The following is a 19,488-nucleotide window of genomic DNA, read 5'->3' as shown; positions in this document are numbered from 1 at the left end:
TCTAAGTTTTTTCCTTGAGGCGCTTTAATTCACTATCTTAGCTGCTGAAGGTCTGCGAGATAAAATAACTTGAACATGTTTACCACAACTGGGAAATTTTAAACTTCACTTTGATGTTTAGGAGTCAGCTGTTCCTACAGATTTATTTCACTTGTAAAGTCATCTAAAAATTAAGTGAAATAGAATCAATACAACTGTGTAAATGGATAGTAAAAAGTGAAAATAAAACTAACACTATCAGTGCCTGTAAAGCTATAAGACACGCACATACACACATACACGCACGCACATATATAATGAAAGAACGAAATTAGAGAGTGTCAATATTTTCCGGTGAATGTCGACACATATCAAATACATTGGTGAAGGATTGAAATATTTGCTTATATTATTATACACATTCGGAACTTTGTGGGTGTATGTCGACAAACACAGGGGGGATTGAAATGATAACTAGAAATTTACAAAAATCACCCAATACCAATCTCTAAGGTAAATCGAATACGAGAAACCCTCGTAAAAAAAAGGAAGTTTAAATTAAAGCAAAACATAACTTACGCTCGCTAATCTCGCCTAATTAATGTTAAATATGCATATTATATATGTTATTCTCCAACACTGGAGGCAATTAATAAAATTCACCGCATTCAGCATACACTGATGGTGAAAGTTTAATAAAAATATTTTTTATAAAAAAAATGAACAAAAGGGTAAACTATCTGACCATTTATTGTGTCATTATTGTTTATCCGTGGAGTTAACATATTCTGTTTATCCTGATTGGCCCTTTCAATTTTTAATTGCTGTAAATTTTATTAAATTTTTTTATAAATGCGATGAATTTGATCAATTGCCTCCAATGTTGGAGAATAACATGTATAATTTGCATATTTAACGTTAATTAGACGAGGTTACCCAGCGAAGCGAGAGTAGGTTATGTTTGGCTTAAATTTAAACTTCCTTTTTTACGAGGGTTTCTCGTAATCTATTTACTTTAGAGATTGGTAGTGGGTGATTTTTTTTTTAATTTCTTATTATCGTTTCGACCTCCACCAGAGCTTATCTGTATTTGTCGACATACTCGTACACCGGCAAAGGCCCGAATAAGTAAATATTTCGGTCTTTCACCGACGTATTTGGTATGTGTCGACATTCACCGGAGAATATCGACATATCGGTCGTTCGTGGTAACATATATACTGTGTGTGTGTGTGTGTGTGTGTGTGTGTGTGTGTGTGTGTGTGTGTGTGTGTGTGTGTGTGTGTGTGTGTGTGTCTGTATATATATATATGAGTAGTCATATATTTGTACTGATGTTCGCTTGAATCTAATGATCCGCTAGACCAACCAACTGATTCGTTAACTACTGTATTTATTGAAAATCCTCTTTCTATAATTTACAATTTAATTTTTCATGGAATTATACTTTAATGTCGATTAAATATATACATATATATATATATATAACTAACACACAACTGCGAATATGAACAGAATGATCGTAAATGACATTTCGCAAAGAGACTGGACTTTATTTCAGTATTTAATTTATCAAAAAAGGGTTAAATGTTTTGATAACTGTGGTCTCACAATTTTTGTAGGCAGGCGAATGATTTAAGGCATTTTTAAACTAATTCCTACTAGTGTAAAATTGTAATATTTATTTTTCGTACATTACTTCATTGTTTTTTTTAAGGGAAGACGTTAAAGTTATTATGTTAAATAGACACATTTTATAAGACAACTTAACGCACAAACCTTTTAATAGAATTTTATAATTAGTCGAGCAGTGTTTTTTTAAATGAAGAGAGCATTTTACGGTATGACTAGTTATAGTGGTTTTTCATTGTTTACATAAATCCTGTAGTCAAGATTTATATAATGTCAGTTGATACGAGCGCATTCCAATGAAAAAAAACCCATTTACCTCCGTGAATAATTCTATAAAAACTGCCTAAAAATACTATATATAAAAAAGAATTTTATAAAAATCGTACGATCCTTTTTTTCTGACAAAATGTATAATGTTAAGAAATAACTATATAAACTATTTTTAATTTTTTCATGAAATTTGCCTCTAAACAAGATATATGTAAAATAGAGTATTTTACGTAAGAATATAAAATAAAATTCTACCTAAGAATATATCATGCTATTTTAAAAATTAAAAAATCCGTACCAGAGGTTTTTGAGAAATCAGGTTAATTTTAACCTAGAAACGGTAAACTTTTTTGAATAAATTTATATTTAATATTTTTTAGAAAAAGGCGCCAATCTTTTGGTTACGAAAAATTGAAACTTTTAATGTCCTCTTAATTATTAATACCTATCCAGGTACTTTACAATCAACGAAGAAAGCTTTTTCCTATAAAAACGTATCCAAAAACTATTCTGCAAATTTTGAACTAAAAAAATTAAGAACTTTTAAAGTCGATTGTTCCAACGACGAAGACTTATAATTGAAACGTTGCGTTTGTAGAAAGAAAACGTTCTGCTGTCGAGACCGTCACAATATCTGTACCTTTAAACACTATAGATTGTATTTTTTTCGGTAGATTAGTTCTTATACACAAAACCATTGTAATTTATAACAATTATTAATTGATTCCATATCTTATTTATTTATTTAATAAAATAATAATTATTTTTTACATACGTAAAAAAAATAATCCTTTAAACCATCTCTTTAAAAAAAAAAATTAAAAATTTAATCGATAACAAAAATATATAATACTCATGTAAAAAATAAATAAATAAATCAAAATAAATTTTAAATATTTAAAAAAATTACAGATTGTAAGAAATATAATATAAATACCTACAAGAACAGACTGCAATATTTAATTTCAACGCGTTTGATAAACATCTAACTATCCTAAGCAAACAAATAATAATTCATTTAAAAAATAGACTGTCATGATTTTTCATCTATTGGTGTTTAGTATCTAATCATTTGACTAGATATTTCCTTTCTATTTCCTGACAATTTTTTAGCCTGAACTTATTTTCTATAACCTCAAGCATCTATTTCATATATTACAAAACTCAAATATTGTAAATTACTGTTTTTGTAGTCTATATTTCCAGCTAGAACCAATCCACCGATTACAGATTACTTATGGTCCATCAAGCTATTAGCTAGTGTTCTATTACCTTATTATGGTTCTATTAATTTACGGTCCACTAAACCTTCCTTTGGCCAGCTTCTATCACAAACTTTGCTTTTCTTCAGTTAATATCAAAGCCTCCTTTTTTCTTACTCCATCAACCCCACTAATTTTCAACATTCATTTTCATTTGGCGCATTCCAAATGAGACAGAAAACCTATTTTTTTTTGTTTTCTGGCTTTTCTATCGTTAACATTTTACTGCGTCTCTATAAGAATGTTTAAAAAAATTTCTAACCTATGCATGATATCAACAAATTTTTTTTCTATGCAAAATCTCTCCTAGATTGCGGCAGTCTACTTTAGATGGGTCGCTTAATATGTTCATCCTTTGTAATCTATACATGTCAGCAGCCAGATTCTGGAACAAGTGATATATTTGTTTTCTTATCTTAATACTCCCTTACCTTATCTCCCATTCTTTTGCATTTCAAAACTGAGTTGTAATGAGTTATACAGATCAGTATGAATCAGATAGTATAGGTCCAAATGAATATAATGAATAGCACTGAACTATAATTAATCTTTAACAGACTGTTGACAATAGTAATGGTAATCATTACTTAACAGCAACTTAACTGCAACAACAAGTTAAGTCGTTAACAAATTAATAATTGAACTAAGTAACAGCTTAATTTAAATACAACTACAAGCACAAGATTACTGAGAGTACACATTCACACACCCATACAACGATATTAACAGATACGAATTTTATTGTGTAGCAAATGATTAGAATACTTTTGATCTGAGTTACTACAAAAAAGTTTTGGTTCTCTTATTCATGAACAGTTATGATATTGATAGGAATTAAGTTGGTTCAAACAGAAGCACGTGAGAACAAATTAAACTTTAAACAACTTATTTAGCAGTGCTTAATTAATACAGGTAACAAAATGATAACGGTTTGATTAAACAAAATAACTAAAAACCTAATCCCTGAATGACGGTATAATAAATTAGTTTGTGGCAAAATCTCTTTAATTTTATTTCCGGGTTATTAAAAAAATATTATGAAAGAGATATAATTAAAATTATCTCATGGCTCATGGTTGAGACCTGAGAGAGGTAAAAATATGGCTGAAGATCAAAGTGGAAAACTGATGACCTATACATTTGTACCAATTCTTTTTCAATAAACAATAAAACAAACAGATAATGTGTACATAATGTTTAAATAGATGATGTGAGTGCATATATATATATATATATGCATACTTATTAACTAATTTGTCAGAAACAAGTGGCTTTAACATTACTGAGAATTGGTCACACAATCACAAAATTCATATATACTTAATGGCAAAAAAAGACCAATGTGTAGTGAATGTGACAAACCTCCCACTGTTAGGCTTCTATTTGAAGAGTGTTCAATGTATGTGAATTTTAAAAAGAGATATGGATTAATTAGCAATACTGCTGCTGATTTGAAAAACGGTAAAGAAGAAACAACAGATGCTTACCTTTATGTTACCTTTAATTATTTAAATGTTTTGTTTAATGCTCTATTTTATTTAAATATAAAAGGCCTTATACACCCTTTCATCTGACAATGTTATTGGTGGTTTTTCTTTATTTTTAAACAATATAAATATTAACCTGGGCATGGACATGGACTTCTACCATGCCTATGTATATATAAAAAGATATAAGATTAATACAAACTTTATTATTGCAAAAATACTAAATATTAATATTTTCTTATTCAACCTTTATTTCTTTCACAAGTAACTTTTTTATTTTAATTACAAGTATCACCTCAAATATTAAGTACTAAATATTAAGTACAAATATTAAGTAAATATTAAGTACATATAATATATTAAATAAATTGTATATATATATATCAATAATTTTCACACACACGCGCGCGCGCGCGCACACACACACACACACACACACACAATAAAAAATACAATTCAACAAGAATATATGCTTACAGTTATTTAAGCAGTTCAAGTAGTAGTAAATAATGAATGTAAAATAAGTAAAACAAAATGTAGGTCTAAACAATGAGTATAAACATCTCATTTATAACTTGTTAAATTATTTACAAATTGATCTTTCAATAATAACCACCTGTTTTGTTTAGGTGGATACAAACCACTTGTTGTCAAGTATATTTTTTTAGTATTACTATAGTATAAGTACGTAGTATATTCTTTAGTATAAGTACTGCACAGTGCTATGTAAACTAAAACAGGGCTGGAACTAAAGTAAGGGAAAACTAGGGAGTTCTCAGGATCACTGAAAAATCCTGTAAGACCTTTCCGATCGAACATTTTCTAATTTTAAATTAAAAAATTTTAAAAATTTTGTGAATCTGCAGGTTGTGCAAATGAGTTTGTTATGGTTTTAATAATCTCTAACGTTAACTTAATATAATTTATTTATCTCCTGTTTCGGCGGCTTTACGGATCTTTTTTAATTATTAAAAGGTTTTTCTGCCATTTTGGGGTCTTACACTTGATTTACAACTATATACTTTATGCATTTTAGTAAATCTTATATTAGTGCGTTTGAACCAATTTTAGCTTATACCGTTATTGCGTAATGATTATTACAAAATATTAATTTTGACGGCAAATTTGAGGTTAACCAGACGGCCGATTGCGGCCATTTGTGTATATTTGTAATCCTCTGTCGATATTTAATCCGAATCCGAATTCAAAATCAAAATCTGGGACAAAATGTGTTCACACATATATACACACATTCAATTCAATAACGATCTGTTTCTTTGTTGAAAACTACATTATTAAAGAAACAACAAAAAAATTTAACAGAAGATTACGATATATTTACAAATGATGTTATTTTATTTGAGATGGGATTTCAACAGTGAAGTAATTAATTTCTTATGAAATCAAACCAGTGTGTAGTAGCTTTTTAGGATTCTTAATAAAATTTTATGGTTCAAAATGATGATTTTCTTTATATCATCTTATTATTGATAATATATTATTATTATAGTTTTTTTGTTAAGATGACGGACAGACAGACATTCTTTGAATTTTTCCTGCAATTTATATAAATTCATAGGATTATTATATTATATTTAATTATTACTAGGTTTTTTACTGTTCATTTTCTTGCTTTTCAATAAAAGAAACAATAAGTTTCTTTTATTGAAAGAAAGTTTCTAGTAGAAGTATTAGAGAATAAAATATTGATGTTTGTTCAAAACGAATAGTTTTGAATTAGTTAATAACAGAAAAATAGCTTATCATTTTACTTCAATGATTGAAATAAGTAATATAAATGTAGATTTTAAAAATATTTTTATATAAAAAGAGCAGTTAATAAGTTAATGACTAAAGTTTTGATAAAAGAAGATTTTTCTGACAGAAAAAATGACAGAATTCTGTCAGAAATTCTGACAAAAAAGCTGTTCGCGATTACGAACAGCTTTGATAATGAATAGCCATTAAAAAAAAAAAACACGATATTTAAAATAAGAAATCAACTGAACTGATCCAGAGAACCATTTCATGAATATTAGTTCATCAAATTTTATCGATTTTAGCTAGATTAATATCGAGGATAAACACTTGGAATAAAAGAACAATATCGAACATTTTCATTATTATAAGTTTACTCAATTTACATTTTTTTTAAATAATTAATTACTATTTCAATCAAATAAAAAAAAAATGCATAAAACAATTTAAAAAGTTAAAAGATTTAAATTTATCTAATTTAAACTTAAAATATATTACTACTATACGATTACTATCTAATTTTTTACAGCAAATTGTGAAATAGGCAGTTAATGTTGGCAGATAGCGCCAACAATTAACCGCTTTAAATATTATATGTTATTTATTAGTAACAACAGCACAATCAGTATGAATTAATAGCGATTACTTCTGCTAAATTGTTAAAATTTCTGTTAACGAGAAATACTAATGCACAAGACAGTTACAAATTTGGTATTCTTACCAGTAACTAGTAAATAGATACATATGTGTGTCCTAAATGCGGAATACAAACAAAATCTTGTTCGGAAATCTCATGCGGTACATCACGATGGAGGAATGGTATGTGCTACAAAAACACATCCGTACATCTAAGTTGCGCTTTTAACAATTGCTGAAGAGTAAAATATATTAGTATAATTATTAAACAAAAAGTAATCTATTACTGAATAGATCTGTCGTAGATATACAGTGTTAAATCACTTTTTCTCTATTCATTATCATCTTACAGGCGTGTAATTGAATGTTTTGAACACGTTAACTTTCTTCGGTATTGAACTTTGATTAAACTGATTACGAATCAATAAGTGAACGATCATAAAAAGTAAGACGTGAAGAGGTGACCGTTCCCGCTTCTGGGAACATCATTCACTACCTCACCCACCCACCGGTGATAAACTAACTACCGCTGTTGCTGAATGAAGTAAACAAATTTTAATTTGGTTCTCTTATATTGAGAACGTTGTTAAATATTTTGAAATTTTCGAAAGTTTAGAAAGCGTTTTTCTTTTAGTAAGGATTAAGTTTTACCAGGTACGCTTTCAACCGCTGGAGAGGATACAATCCCGTCCAGTGGTTGATTTGTCTATCGAATTTTATACCTATTTTAATATCCCGAAATGGAATCCTGTTATACTCGTAATATTAACCCGATTTCCTTGTGTACATAATCCGGCTTCAGTACACCGTTTAAAAAATCGGTTTCATAAATATATTTTCTGCTTCGATTGAAAACCAACTGCAATAAGAAAAGTGATCGACGAGATGAGACGGTTGGTCCGAGATCGAACTAGTAAATTAAGTTACCACTGATTTTACAACTTGTAAGGTAGAACAATGAAGAAATAAGTATACGAGGAAAGTATTAAATTTTTTCCCCCTTTGAGCTACTCCAAGTGAGATTATTTAAAGAAAATACATATTTTACCGATACGAAAATATGTGACGCAGATAATCTTCATATTACGAATTATACTCTTAAATTGTTAAAATTATTTTAGAGGGTCATTAACTCTTCTATACATAAGGCAGCTATTACGTGATTGATGCCCTCAAACACAAGATAGGACAAGAAAAACAGGTTATCAATGATGTAAGATGTATTTCATGATTATGCAAGCGATAACATTTTTTTTTTCCATTGATACCGTTCTACAAAAACGTTAGCAGATTTTGTTATACTACAACTACTTCGTACAGCAAATCATGTACTAAGCATCATTTTGAATGTCTAATCACAAAGAGATATGTTACTGACGTAATCTAGACGATATAAATTTTTTTACTGATCAGTTAATTGCATATCTCTTCTATTATATCTGCTATTCAGCAGAAATTTTCCATTGCTAATCTAAACGAGAGCTTATCCGTACGGTAGAGAAGGATTAGTAAAAACATATTATAGAATAATGTGTGATCGAGGAGGATTTAGATTTTTAATTAAATCACATGTACCTCGGTAAACGGAAGAAGAAGAAATTCTTCAGTGTTCATAACTTCCTGAAAATTTTGCAACGCAAATCGATGAGAACGCCGGTGCAGTTCCTTGCAGGCATGAGCATCTGAAATAAGAATATACTTCATTATTTATTTTATTATTTAATTTACATAAAACTGTTTTCATTAAGACTGTAATAATTATTTTGCTAGTATGAAATAGCAACTAGAGAGAGAAGTGATGTATGATATTTCGTGTCGTGTTAATTGAGAAAGTTTTATTCAGCTTACAAAGCATATATATATATATATATATTTTATATAGTTAACACTTCCGTAACTTATTATATTTAATAAGTCATAATTACATTTCTTAAGTAATCACAAAATAACATAAAAATTTATTATATATAATTATTTTTTATATCTGAATAATTCAGTAAATGTCGTCTTTCATGACAGCATAAATAAAATCAATAATACATGGATTTTTTACAAACATCAAGGTGTGCGGAATCTCACCGAGCACAATTTTGCATAATTACTAACATCTAAATATTGTCACTTCCTTTACAGCAATGCTAAATACATCATTATATCACGTAGTCTTCCGTCACATACCCGCTTTTCAAGAGAAATTCGTTTTTATATTGTTGAAAAAAAAAATTAATTTCGAATAACACAGGGACCAATTTTTTCGCAGCCTAATTCAAATTTACCGTTTCAGATTATTGATTTTATTTATCATAACATGTCAATAATTTTATTGAGCCTATGAAAATTTCCATCGCAGAAGTAATTAAACCTGTAGTAATTTAACTAATTGCCGCTTGTGTGGAACTAAATCAATCACATTTATTTCTTCATTTAATGATAAAAGAGTAGATTATAGCCGACTGATTTTTAGTTATTTCTCCAAAATTATAAATAACTTGACAGACAGTACATGAGAATATTATTCTTTCCCTTAAAGAAACGATAAAAATAAAATTTTGTGGAAAAAGTACTTTAGCAACATATCTTTGAAATTCTTCTGAACGTATAGAGAAAGTCCCACGAAGAAACGGAGAAACTTTCAGGACATGTTCTACTAGTGAAAATAATAAAATAATGAATGTTCATATAAACATAGGTCTGGAAACGATTTGATTTCGAGTTACGGCTAACGAAAGATTTCTCCCGGATTTCAGCTTTTCTAATAAAAAGAAGCCCTACTCTAATTTTTTGGACCAAAATTAAAAGGTAAAGTTCGCGGTTTGTTATGTAATTTGAGCTGTGAAATAGGTCCCAGACCTGTAACTCTAGTAATTTTTACGATATCCGACGCGAAACAAAAAATTCGGTGTCGAAAAACAAGTTTTTTAGATTTGCAGTACAATAGCTTTGTTAAATGACTAATAAATGCGAAATATTTAGTAACAAAACTTGTAGTGGATTTAATCCTGAGAAAATTAATGTAAATACAGTCAATAAAAAGAAAATAATTTTTTTTAAATCCGTTTTTTATTGAAAAAAAAAACAGACGAAAAATAGACAAAGATTTGTATTATTCTTTTTGTATCTAATTAAATTTTTTTAAAGCATTTTTTAAGTACTCATTTTGAAAATTCCGGTGTTATCAATATTTACGAACAAAAGGGTCATTTTCATCGTGTTCGTATTCTGTTGAACGCCAAGTAAATTATCGTGTTAATGACGAACATCGTGTGATTCACCATATTCAGGCACTAGAAAAGGCGAATTCCATTTCGCACTGATTTGTCAAAAAACATACCAGTGCGACATTCCAAACGAATTCCAATGCACCATAATTCCGTAGGATGTGGTGCATCCTACGAAAACAAGAAAATCTTTATCCTTTCGCCTAGAGAAGGTCCAAAATTTGCGGTCAACAGATTACCTCCCAGCGGTTAAAATTAGTTAAACTGCTAAAAACTTATAGTTAAAACTCAGTAGCTAACTTCTAGCATTTTGGCTAATAAAAAAACACGGATAAAACATGACAAAAACAACTTGTTAGCCTTTGTAGAATCTATAAATTGTGCGTTGAACACGCACAACTAGAAATTTGTTTGAAAAAGCATTTGATGATGATAACTGGTTAAAAACGTTTGAAGTTCTCTTCAACTCCCTTAACCAAATTAAGATTAAATACTAAAAGGAGATTAATTCAAAATTGTTCAAAAGTGGAGTAGCTGTATTAATTAAATTTGGCAGTAAACCGGAATAATAGGAAGAGCGAGAAAAAGATGTGGTCAGTCTGATATTTTTAAGACCTTTTTGCAATACTCTGGATGTAAATGGATGTAGAAGTAAACTTAAAAGGAAATATATATCATTCAACTTTAAAAAAGATATTGAAATAGTGGTCTAAAGAAAATTAAATAAAGTCTAAAGAAAATTTTAGAAAAAATGGAAGAAAACATGTGAAATAAATATAGAATAAAAATTAAGATTATAGGTACATTACCTATTGCATGCGGCTAAGACATACACGAAAAAAAATCATTTTTACTGAAAAACTTTACACGTAAATGGATTTATGCAGTAAAATAACAAAAGAAGTGAGAAACGGAAAGTTAATTAAAAAGTAGGTACAGTTAAGCGATTGTAAATTTAACTGAAAGAAACAGTTCTTTATTTCATTTACGACTATTAGACGACAAGGAAAATATGATTAACACAGTTAACTGAAGAGTTGCCCTGTATGGGTATGAAACCTGAGTAATTAGGGCATTACAAAAGCGAAGAACTACAGAACCCTTATTCACATGCAGATGCATTCGGTTCTATAAAAGAATGCTGAAGATTAATCGAAAAGACAGGATAACCGATAAAGAAGTTTATTACAGGATTGAAGAAAGTAATGCTACTTGGAAGAGCATAACAAATAGAGACAAAAAAAGGTAATTTTAAAGAATGAGAGTTTTGTTCGAAGGATACTGTGTTGATGGTTGGGGGGGGGGGAGTACCAAAGAAGATTTTGCTCCAGTATGTAAAACAGATAATGAAGACGATAATTACATCGACCGAATTGAAGAGGATGACTCTAATGAAGCCAACTGGTGAACTGCCGCAGACAAGGCCATTGATTAAATACAGAAAAAGATAAGTAGAATAAAGTGGTGGAAGAGAGGGAGAACTAAGGGTTTAATTTCTAAAATCATCAAGAAAGAAAGCTTATCGAATACGATACAAAAAACGTAAAAGTTACTACTATAAATTATTGCTTATTGATTAATCTTCAATAAAAATATTATCTAAGTCCGCCCTTTACCATCCGACTAATCAGGATATTATGTTGTTTTAGTGTATTAATAAAGTTCTCTAAGCTAACTTGTACTCCTTGATCAGTATTAAATATTTTTTGGCATACCATATTTTGTTATATTCAAGTTCTGTCACACAAAATTCACTTATCAATAACTTAAGTGACCAAGCAGCTGAACCTAATACCGTAGCTATCGAAATAATATAGTCGGGGCGAATAATTTGTTCCGCTGTATAATTAAAAGAAGTTTTAAGAATATTACCACAGTAAATATAGATATAGTAAAAAATACACTAATTATCATAAATTTTAAACAAAAATTAGCCAAATAGTAACATCCTAATACTAGAGAATGAATACTAGGACATTAATCCGTAGGTCGCTGTTTTCCAATTACTTATCGCGCTCCCTGAGTAGATCGACTTAAACGAAAAGGTTAATATGGTGTTCATATTAAGCTTTTGGTTGCTAATTACAAGATAAAATATTATACAAAAATATAAAAAATAACGCCAACATTTTTGTTTTTAATTATCGTTTATTCTAGACTTAATCAATGATTTTAATGAAGAATGAAAATTCTAAATGCGCGTCTACATTAGTTATCTATATTACGTGTTATGTCTTCCCGTAGAAGAGTTGTACTTATTCCCATACATCATATTCGTAATGATACAGGTAGATGATGCGAATCCTATTATGCGTAATATCTTGCAACGGTAGTATTCTAAAGAAGCGTGATAATGATTAAAGAACCGGCACGCCTTAAAAAACCAACACAAAACATGCGCATGAAATGTGCCTGAACGTATATTTATATCGTTTTTGTTCGTATTATCTTCCCACAGCAAGCGATGATTAGGTAAACTTTTATTTTAATTTTTATTATTTGCTCTTGGACAAGTTTCTACATGTATTTTAACGAGGAAGATGAGAAGAATTGGGATTGGTGAAACAATTCCAAACTCTTATGGAGAATCGAACCCGAGGACAATTAAACCAGAAGTCAGCGTGTGATCCACTACCGGCCACAAGCCATCAATTATACAAAGAGTATTATGACTTGAGTTATAACGGATTAATACTTGTTAATGAATTGCCCGTATACGTATCGTGGCTTACAACTACGGAATACCGAGGGGGATAAGAATATACTATATCCTATACTATCGAGACGTGTTACAACAAATCATCATTACGTGGAATTACGTAGTGGATCATTCTTTACTTTTGTACGAACATAAACAGCAAATGGTATATTTTTGTTTGTCATTTATTATAAAATATAGGCAGGGATGAATTACTAGAAAAAACCTTTACTACAAAACAAAAAATATGACTTTCATCACTCATAAATCATCAGTCATTACAGTATAAAAAAACAGGGCTGCAATATGAACTTAGTTACTTGGCGTATTATTTTTAATATATATTTAAACATATTGCGTAATATTACATATATATTACAGAGCAGAGTAATAACAACGAAAAAAGATTTTTTTTGTTCGCTAGAGTATACGCATATACATATGTCTAATATCATATTTATACAGACACGTAGCTAGGATTATTTTTTCGGGGGGGGGGCTAAGAGGGCTGCTGATGATAAAATAATAATAATAAAATTATTTTATATTGAAACGGTTTTTTATACTTTATTACATTTGAAAAATACAAAACATATGCTTAGATTTAATACATCATTTACTACGCAAATAAGTATCAAAATATTGGTATATAATTTTTTTCATAATACATATTTATACTTCACACTCGTACATTTGCAGTCCAATAAAAGTTATGAATTATTAGAAAGTTAGTCGTCGATTTTTCTTTCTCGCTATAATATCTAAAACTTCTTCAGGATTAACAATAATATCTCTATGCACTGACAAAGAAACTAACGAATTTAATCTTTCATCCCCCGACTTTTCAAACGCAATCGATTTGACTGTGTTCATTGTGGAGAACGAGCGTTAGTACATGTTCTTACCGGAAGAGTCGCTAAAACTTGCAAGAGATAATGGATATTCGGCAAATATTCTTTATTCTAGTGATCCAATACTTCAATCACTTCTAGATCGCATTTAAAATTTAATGACCTTATCTCTTCGCACAAATATGATATTCCACTTGGAATAAATTCAGAACATTTATTATCATAATACGTTGCTAAGATTTCTAGTTCATCCACTTTTCCAGGATTAACTAAACCTTGCAAAAGAACTTGAAAACTTTTTGAAGATTCTTGGAACGCCGTCCAGCTGCCTATGCAAGTGTTGCATTTCTGGCTTGCGGGAAATCCCCAGTTATCAATTATTTTTGTTAGTATTACGTCGTTGTGAGTGAGCGCGGCGTTCACACGTCGAATAACATCGTTATCACTACCACTCGCACCACGGAGGCCAGTGGTGCGAGTGGTAGCGTCTCGGCCTTTCATCCGGAGGTCCCGGGTTCGAATCCCGGTCGGGCATGTCATTTTCAAGCGCTAAAATTTGCCATTCATCTCATCCTCTGATTTATCTCAAATTTTATGAGAATACTTTTGAGACATATTATACATTACGAAAATGTAAAATGCTAAAAATGGATTTTTTGGACCCCAATTACTAGATTTAACCCCCTGAATGATAAGTCTAATAATTGTCGGGCGATGGAGGCTGCAGGCCCCCTTCGTTCCTATAGCGTGAGCTATAGCCCCCTTAGTCCCCCGCTCCCTACGTGCATGTTTTATATATATATATATATATATATATATATATATATATATATATATATATATGTTATAAATTACTTCTAAAATATATTATTACTGACTAGATTTCTTGTAGGAGGTTTAAGTGAATCTGTAACAAGACTAATTTAGGTAATTAAACTGAGTAAATCATCTCATGACTCGAAATACAATGACCTCGTCGTAGGCATCGCATGATATAGTTAACCCTGCTGAACTTTTATTCTGAATCTCAGCAAGTCATAGTTGATGAATTTTGTTATACTACGTTGGGTTAAATAGCGATAAACATCAATGATACATACAAAGAAAGTGCTATGATCTGAGAACAAGTAAATTCTCTCGAACAGTTAAAAACATTTTGTTAAATTTAAACCTGGATATGGTAATTTCGATTATTAAACGATCATCATCAGTAGAAACTAATTTTAGAATAAATATATATGTAATTTCGTAGTCTAGGAAATTGCATCCTAGCAGCCATCTCAGTTGCTAATAATCATTGACCGAAATGATAAGCGTAAATCGTTAAACATAATTGTCTATATATATTTTGTTGAGTAAGTGATGGTAAACATATATTTTTATATTTCAAATGTTTTACTTATATTTTTAATCTAAATTTCCATGTTATTTCTTTATGAAGCATACACTCTGCGAAAGCGTTAAATTTGGAGAGAAAGAAAAAATAAAGCAGTAGGTAAAAGGAAGATTCATTTTTATAATTAAAAATAATTATAAAATAATTTTTACTTTATTATAATTTCTTCTTGATAACCTTCGAAGCCAAGTGACAGCTTGTTAACTCGGTAAACCAGCGCATTAAAATAAAAGCTGTCATCTTATATACGATAGAATCAGTGTTTTATACACACAAACACACACACAATATATGTATATATATATACACATTGTGTAAACTTTTTCAAAATATATAAAAATAATTTTATCATCTTTCCGAATTAATTTTTTAAAATTGTTATTTATTTTATTAATTTTTTTTTTCATAAAATTAAAATGATTAAATGTTTTGTTTTAATCAAAAGGGAACATTAAATGATTTGTTTTAATTTTTTAACAGAATTCTCAATATAATGTGAACTATCAAAAAAAGGAAATTACGATCACATATCTTGATCGTACTCGCGCAAATATGAAATTTTATTTTAGTTTACGCTTCTGGTTTACCATGAAAAAATTAGCGAGGAATAGAAACGGGTATATCCATCTACTGCTGTTTTACTTATTTGCACATAACATATCCGCTATGTATATAAATCAATAGATTGGGGTCAACTACTACTTCAAGATTTGCGCTAACTCGATCGTTGTTATATTTGTTAGTTAAATGTTTGTGCATATTTTTTATTTAATTAAAATTTATTCTTATTTTCACATCCAAGGTTTTGTATATTATGTAATATTTACTTAGTATCGACTAATAATTATTGTTGAACAATCGAAATGAACACGTAGTTTTAAATTCTAAATAAACATTTTTTGTAAACGGTTTTTTCTTCCACTCAATAAATAACTTTTTGTTTGTTTTTCTTTATTCTTATTTCATAACTGATCGGTATCTATGTAACTTCCAACTTGGGCATCACTACTCTGAATTTAATAAATTCACTATAGTAACGTTTAAATTAATGAAAAAAGTATATATGTATATGTATATATATATATATATATATATATATATGTTTTCAAGTATGGCAACTCATAAATAACTTTTTAGTAGAGAAAAATGAAATTTAGCAAATTCTCAATTTTCAAACATTTTTTCCTGCTATGAGACAACCACAACCCAAGCATCTAGGAGACCCTCCCCACAGAGGGCAACATTTTAAATATTGTCGCGTGTTCGCTGCTCGATCAGGATATTAAGAGTTTTAACAATTTAAGAATGTTTATATAATTACAATTTACTAGTTTTAGAAAATAAGCAAAATAATAATAATAATAATAATAATAATAATAATAATAATAATAATAATAGTAATGCCCTGAGGTAGGTAATCCCCACGTCCGGAACACAACATCTACGTTCCACGTCCTGGGCGGCAACAGCTGTACATACGTACAATACACATAGCTGGCTAACGGGGTTCCCAGTAAATTCCACGGATATGATTTTCTTTTGACGTGTTTCCACCTTTAGGTCACCACATGAATCGGATTCTTCGGCCACCTGCAGGATATGAATTGCTGAAATGATTTGGAAATGGACTCACACCATATTTAGAGCTGGCGATGTGGCGACCAGGGTCAATGTTATTGCAGGTGTAACGGAGACCCTTCCGTTGTCCACATGCCCCCTGCGATGGCAAGCATGTAGCAATGGTGCCCATGTATGTCGGTGCATGGGAGCTCTGAAAGCTTTGCTGAGTAGGAGCCTGGAGTCAGTGCAGAGATTGCGCATCCACTCTGTGCCAGGACATATGCCGGTTCCACCGGAGTACCGGATCGGACCTGCAAGGTTAGTAGCCCTGGAGTGGAGGTGTACCCCAGCGGCTAGCCTTGCTACTGAAGGGATAATCAAAATGAATATACTTGAACAACAATCTAACGTGGCAAAGGGTTCACGAAAACACCCTCGTTTAGAACCGGCCGTTTCGCCCGAGGCGAAACGGCGAAAGAGTACAGAATCTCGAAGAATAGAAGTTGAGGCTAGGAAAAGCTTGCAAAAAGCTTTTTTCAAGAGCAACGTTCCGAAGCCAAAATACTTAGAAATCACAAAGGAAGACGGTAATTTCTCGAAGGTGAGTCCCTTCCTCATTGCTCGGGAAATAAATAAATGTGCTGGAGGCCCTGTTAAGGAAATTATAAAAAACTTCACTGGACTTCATGTGGAGACTATAGTTGGTTTAAAAAGATATATAAATAAAATGTTACTGAAAATATGTAAAACAATCATCCATTAAATCAACGTTATTTTCAGTACTGAAAGAATGATTGCTAAAGAAGATAGAAAGATGCATTGCCGTGAAATACAACATTTTTAACAGTAATTTTCCTAACAATTGAATTTACTCCAGAAACAGTTTGTTCCATATCTGCTTTACATAAATGCTTGGTAGACAAATACAAGTCGAGCAGAACTGAATTGGAATAATGGCTATTTTTTCTGTAACTGCACCATTTAATAGATCATTTTAGGTATGTCTTTAAACCTAATGACGCTAAATGGTATGGCATAACTGATGAATATATGCCATTAAGCAGCACACTACGAAAAATAATAAATTTCCGGATTATAACATGCTATTATGCCATAAATTTACATTAATGTAAATTTTATCAATGAATATAACGAACTAAATTATTGGTCAACTTAAATTCTTCTAAGTTACACAATCACTATTTTTTTCAAGGCCTTTTTCCAATTTTCATATGTAAATTTTTTGGCTAGCTTATAATAGTTAAGATCAATTCAAAAATGAATTCACCTTTTTTCATATTACTGAAAAAATAACACAAACAATTGGGTAGGAAAAAACAATGAATCAGACTATAAAACTCTTAGAGAGTTTGTTAAATTAACAAAAGAAAGAAAGAAATTTACTCAATGAAACAAATATTTAATCAGCCTTAATAAAATCTAATGTGCGATAAGTAAAATAAATTTTCAATGTATTACTGACGATTTAAGTAACTAATAGTTAAATGTTCTTACTGCACATAGAGCAAAGTTTTGGTCTATTATTTTAAAATTTTTAACTGTAATCTAAAATAACTTTATTTATTTATTAATTTTAGATTACTAAATGTACGGAGACTCGATCACAGCGTTTATGACAATTAATAAATTTCATCTACAGGGGGTTAAAAAATGTAAAACCTGAACGAAATTCAAACCAGCTTCTCGATGAAAATGCCACAATTCTTTCTAAGAGATCGAATTGATTTCGAAGCACTTTAAACTGAAAACTATCAAAAACATTATTACAAAAACCTGGATTTCTACAAAAGTAATTCAATTGTAAATAAATTGTTGAGGTGCGCAATAGTTTATGTTAAAAAAATAAATAAATAAAATTCACCGTATTTGATTTAATTTTTCCTTGAAGCATACTGAAAATAATGATGTAACGTGAGATTGACATAAAAAAGTTAATTGCATGCTACTATGATGGAATTTTACGGCCTTTTATAATCTTTTTTCTATTTTAATGGGTACACTGCAATCTATTCAACTTGTGAATAATAAGCAATAAGGTAAGGATGATATATATGACATATAAATGAGGTGTAGTGAGGTATAGTTTTGTGTAAATCAAGCCAAACAATCCTGATATGTGGGGTTAATTGAATCCCGACCACCCAAGTACACCGGTATCCACTGTTAAATTATCAGATTCGTATAAAAATAACTTACCTTTACTAGAATTCGAACCCTCAGAACCTTCGACTTCAAAAATCAGCTATTAAACAGCTGATTTGCGACGATGATTTTACCACTAGACCCACCTTATGCTTTTTTCTTACAATTTACGGGTATGAGAATTCATAACTACAAAATACTACTTCCTTTTAGAAATAGAATAACTATTATTCTGCACCAGATTAATTGCAACTTCAAGTTTTTGATCCCTGGAAAATATCGTTGCGCCGTTAGATTGCATTTGTACATGAAGCGAGTTCTTTTATGGAAAAAGATCAATCTAATATTAAACCTACCTATACGGCATTCAGTGCTAATGACACTGTTATAAATAACTGAAATGCTGTATTTTCATGATAAATTACTCTGGAACTGTATTTTTACAAACAGTCAACATCGCCAACAACTTACTAAAGTTTTACTGTATTAATTACGCGTTATGTTTTTTTCAATTGTACATCAGATCTTTGATATTCAAGGGGATATTTAAACAACATGCAGAGAAAAAAAAAACATTC

The 19,488-nt window shown here is 30.1% G+C and overlaps 1 protein-coding gene across 2 annotated transcripts in view; it reads right to left on the bottom strand.

The window, feature by feature from the left end:
- Positions 1 to 19,488, bottom strand: part of LOC142326403 (kelch-like protein 17) — a 284,480-nt gene that overhangs the window by 64,623 nt on the left and 200,369 nt on the right. For both annotated transcript variants that reach the window (XM_075368884.1, XM_075368893.1), the window contains exon 6: positions 8,600 to 8,706. In XM_075368884.1, the coding sequence (XP_075224999.1) occupies positions 8,600 to 8,706 (107 nt within the window). The remainder of the gene's footprint in view (positions 1 to 8,599; positions 8,707 to 19,488) is intronic.

The sequence above is a fragment of the Lycorma delicatula genome, chromosome 1 (genome assembly GCF_047948215.1).
Source record: "Lycorma delicatula isolate Av1 chromosome 1, ASM4794821v1, whole genome shotgun sequence".
Classification (NCBI taxonomy): domain Eukaryota; kingdom Metazoa; phylum Arthropoda; class Insecta; order Hemiptera; family Fulgoridae; genus Lycorma; species Lycorma delicatula.
The sequence above is the reverse complement of the archived record's forward strand: the minus strand, read 5'-3'. Positions and strand labels throughout refer to the sequence as shown.